The sequence below is a fragment of the Triticum dicoccoides genome, chromosome 7A (assembly GCF_002162155.2).
Source record: "Triticum dicoccoides isolate Atlit2015 ecotype Zavitan chromosome 7A, WEW_v2.0, whole genome shotgun sequence".
NCBI lineage: Eukaryota > Viridiplantae > Streptophyta > Magnoliopsida > Poales > Poaceae > Triticum > Triticum dicoccoides.
The window spans coordinates 88,712,097-88,716,423 of record NC_041392.1 but is presented as its reverse complement, the minus strand read 5'-3'; the positions used below and the strand labels follow the sequence as shown (position 1 = coordinate 88,716,423).

At 49.7% G+C, this 4,327-nt stretch overlaps 1 protein-coding gene across 1 annotated transcript; it reads left to right on the top strand.

Annotated features, from left to right (window-relative positions):
- Window positions 1–596: 596 nt before the first annotated feature.
- LOC119331493 lies at window positions 597–3,798 on the top strand. Its single transcript, XM_037604654.1, has 3 exons — window positions 597–1,454; window positions 1,771–2,089; window positions 3,382–3,798. The coding sequence occupies exons 1-3, from the start codon at window positions 939–941 to the stop codon at window positions 3,420–3,422; spliced, it is 876 nt and encodes a 291-aa protein (XP_037460551.1). The 5' UTR covers window positions 597–938; the 3' UTR covers window positions 3,423–3,798.
- The last annotated feature ends 529 nt before the right edge of the window (window positions 3,799–4,327 follow it).

The window sequence follows — 4,327 nt, the reverse complement described above, 5'->3', positions numbered from 1 at the left end:
CGCTTGAGCGCTCACTTAGCCCGATCCGTCGTTTCGCGAGGTGGGGGATCTTTTAAAAAGATCCGCCGGCCGATGTGTAGCAGTGCCCATAAATAAATTAAACTATGAACTTGGAATTTACAATTTACATGCTAGTAGAACATCACTCCCTTGACATAATATTTTCTTTTAAGATTTTTCCGAAACTTCAAAACAGAGTTTTCATGTTGTTTTCTTGTATTTTTTTATCTTACTTTTGTCACCCACACCGCACAATCGATTCGATCGGCAATGAGCCAATGACAGCAAAGCAGGTAGCCACTAGCGATGACACTCCAGGAAGGCAGGAAGCCACTAGCAGGCGACAGAAAGGAGCGAGAGCTCGCACCCCATGGCAGTTCTGCTGGATCTGCTGGTGCTTCGCTCCTCGCCGCTGCCTCGATTCGCTGGTGCCCGCGGGCTTGCGCCGCGCCGGTGGCCCGGGGCATCCAGGCAAGGAGAGGGAGCGATGCCGCCGGCTGTTCAGTGGCTCCGCGCCGTCGTGCCGGGGAAGCATGGAGGAGAGGCTCGCCGGGGAAGGGAAGTGCCGGCTGCCGACCGCCACCGTTCCGTGGCTCCGCGGCATCGAGCTGGGGAAGCGTGGGGGGCAAGCTCGCCCGGAAGAAGGAGCGGCGCTGCCGACCGGGCCGCCGCCGCCGCGCGTGGGCCTGTGCGGGAGGAACAGAGTGAAGACCGCGCCCTGGAGTGCGGGCCGGGCCGAGAAAACGGCCCTCAGGCCCACCTCGCGCCCAAAGCCCGGTACGGCGCCTTCAAATACCCCCGCCTTGCCGCCCGAACGTAACCGCCTGAACCAACAGCTTCCTCCCCGTCGCCGGAGCTCCAAGAAACGAAGGCCCCGCTCTCCACCGCGCAGCGCCCACCTCCTCTGATCTCCGGCGGTCCGGCGCCGGCGGCGACCAATGGACCGGTTCTACGACGAGCAGTACGTGCGGCTGCGGAACCGCAAGCTCGACAAGTACTACCTCCACGCCGACGACGACGGGGTGGGCGTCTCCATCAGCCAGCGCCGCAACTCGCTGAACGTGGCGTGGAAGGTGCACATCTACCAAGGCGCCTGCGGCCCGTACCTGCTCCTCCACAGCGCCGCCTACGGCCGCTACCTCGCCGTCACGGCCACGCCGGCGCCGGCCTTGTACCACGGCTTCCGCGCCGAGCTGCGCGACTACGACCATCCGGAGGTGCCGGATATCATGTGGCTGGACGTCAGGGCGGGGCTGGGGCCTGGCGTGCTGCTCCTAAACGCCGGCGACGGCGACCGCTACCTCCGCGCCAACGGCAAGTACCTCCGCTGGAACACCGGCGTCACCGTCGAGAGCAGAGATATTGAGAACGAGAAGGTCAGCTCCATGATGCGCTGGATCGTTGAGCCCATCGACCTCACAGAGCGCGCGCCTCGCATTCCAGACCCGATTCGGGTGAGTTCGCCATGACCCGCTTCTTGATAACTCGCGAATTGCTTCCGTCTGAGCCTACTATCGATTGAGCGAATTGATAGTTCGTAGCCTACTATCGAGTGAGTTCTTGGGCGTCGTTAATTTGCATCGCAGCTCTACTGCGGGGATTGCGACTTGTGTTGATTTCATTTTCTCGAGATCAATTTCTGGTTCTGCTGTTGCCAAATTTGCGCTTCTTGACTTGTTGCGCCGTCGAGATTCCTGATCGCATTTGTGTTTTCGATCAGAAAATTTGATCTCCTGAATATAACCATGGTTCTTGGTGACTCAACTGCAGGCTCGCCTCCCTGAAGACCTCTCCGTCGTCGTGTTCGGGCGCCAGCCAGGGGCGTTGCGGGAGATTCGGTTCGTGCAAGCGACCCCCGAAGGGGTGTACCCCGAGGCCCAGCAAGGCTGGGCCGCGTTCAATATCAGGGGGAGGTCCTTGTACAACCTGCGGGACCGGCTGGCCAGAGAGGTCGACCTGCAGCCCGACGGCATCGCCATGTGCATCCGAGCGGGCCGCTACGGGAGGCTGACCCCACTCGTCGTCGACCTGCCCCGCCGTGGCTGGGGCGACATCTACCAGATCGTCGTCTTCAGCTCCGGGACCGCTGGTGAGAGCCTCTCTCCATGTCACAACTTCCTAATGATCTCCTAATGAGGGTGAACCGGTAGACTTGATTGAATCTGTTTTGCACAATGTACAGGTTTTGGTGTAGGTACTGTTTGCTGCATGGCCATGATAATTTTGGTTTTATTTTGGTGGGCTGTTAATCTGCTTGTGTTTGAAAAATAGTTTACTCAGACTGTTTGTGGTAAAACAGTTAACTGAAATTGTTAATCTGAGAAATAAGTTAACTGAAACTGTTAGGAGTTGGGAATTGTCTGCAACCGGTGTCGTCCTGTCAACTTTTTGGTTAATGGAAAGTAACATTTTACACTCAACCTTGATATGGACTGGAAAGTGTTGGTTTCATACTACAGTCCTTGATTCAGATAATTCAGTTTTCTATTTGGTGCTATTTGCCGTCAGTACATTTTGTATGTTCAAAGCTAGTAAAATATGGAACTTAAATAGACGAATGAGGTGATTAATCTTATTCAGCCCTAACAGAGAAGATTATGATATCCGTTTAATTTAGACTATTTTACTTGTGTTGAGTAATCTGAACAAAATTCAGGTTCTTATACAGTACTAAATTAAATCTAGTTTCTGCAAATGAGCTATATTGTTTTCAGGTTTTGTGCATGAGCTGTATTACTAGTCTTGTTAAAAAAATTGAGAAGTCCGAGGTTTAGATTGTTGATCTGCTTCCTGCTAATCTTCTTTTACTAGAAATGCACTGGTGGTCTACAATATGTTTTGCACAGTGCACACATGGTTGTGTAGATACTGTTTACTGCATGAACATGATATCTGAAGTCTGTCTTTAGTGGAATGCTAATCTGATCGTGCTTGGAAAAAGGATATAATGATAGGTTTTGTTAGGACTTGGGACTTGTCTGAAACTGTCGTAATCCTGTAGAAAAGTGAAAGTAGTTTAATGGGAATAGTAGGTGTCGATGCCGTGTGGATCTATCCATCTGTGTATGCATGGTAAAAAATGGATGAGCTCTGAAGCTAGTAGGAACTACTTGTTCCACATTTCTTTTCTTGATTCAGATAATTGAGTTCGCCCATTTCGTAGCATTTAGTCGCCAGTAGAAATTATGGGACCTAAAAAGTCAAATCAAGTTCAGTCATCTCATTTCATCTTTCAGGTTGTATCCTACAGTAGATGGTACATAAAAGCTTAGTTCCTTGCACATTATATTGTTTCATGTTTTGTCTTCTTGATCTTGTCAATATATTGTTAATTGATTATTGGTCTGCCGCCTAACTGCCTCGTTATTTCTGCCAATTCAGCCTATGCTGCGCTGCGATACCCGAATGTCGACGGAGTGTAGAGAAGGATCAGAGCCGGAGTCCTGACAGTTCACCTCTTCAGAAGTTTCACCGCCTCGGACACAACAATGGCATAACTGAACGCCTGCTTTAGCATATAGATATATACTCATCAGCTCTTGTGTTTCTCCTGCTAGCTAAACTCTGATGCTGGTTGTAGTAGTCGTTGCAGTGTCACACTTCTGACATTCATTTCTGTGATGTGGTTGCTACTGCTTCCTGGATGAAGCATTTCACTGTGGGGTTCTTGCAGTGAATCGATGATCCTGCAGTCCTTTTGGATGATGGATGCACTTTGCATAAATGGAAAATGCAGTGGTTGTTGCCAGTAATGATTTGATGATCCTGTTTTCTGTTAGGCTATGCATGTAGTAGTTATTCCAGTGAGCTGTGTTTCTCATTTGCAACGTTTTGATCTTGTTTTTCACTGTAGGGGTTCTTGCTATGAGTCAATGATCCTGCAACATTTTTAGATGGTGCATTTTGCATAAATGGAATCTGCAGTGGTTCTTGCAATGAGTTGATGATCTTGGATTTCTTTTAGGCTATGCATTTGTCATAAATGAAAAATGTAGTGGTTCTTGCTGCGAGCTGGTGATTGTGTTGTGTTGTTTTGAGTGTTGGCCAGGGATCAGGAAAGGAACAAAGTTTCAGGTTTCTGCACATTACATTGTTTTCAGGTAAGCTGCCTCTTTTTCTTTTGTTATCTTGGTTTAGCAAAATGAGATTGTTCATCTGCTAGAAGGGTTGCAGTACCTGTGACATGGTGCCCAACTGTGTTCCTGCTTAATTCATCCAATGGGGGTGCCAGCTGCATGCATTTCTCTTAGATGAAGCACCTGATAACACTAGTTTTGTGGTTCTTGCTTGTGAGTTGAGCACTTGAGTTTATCTGTTTCTAACTAAC

What these genes read in the sequence shown, in the direction of transcription:
- LOC119331493 (XM_037604654.1), top strand. Translation starts at nt 939, where the DNA reads ATGGACCGGTTCTACGACGAGCAGTACGTGCGGCTGCGGAACCGCAAG. An exon ending in GCATTCCAGACCCGATTCGG is followed by an intron (nt 1,455 to 1,770) that starts GTGAGTTCGCCA and finishes ACTCAACTGCAG; the next exon opens with GCTCGCCTCCCTGAAGACCT. An exon ending in CTTCAGCTCCGGGACCGCTG is followed by an intron (nt 2,090 to 3,381) that starts GTGAGAGCCTCT and finishes CTGCCAATTCAG; the next exon opens with CCTATGCTGCGCTGCGATAC.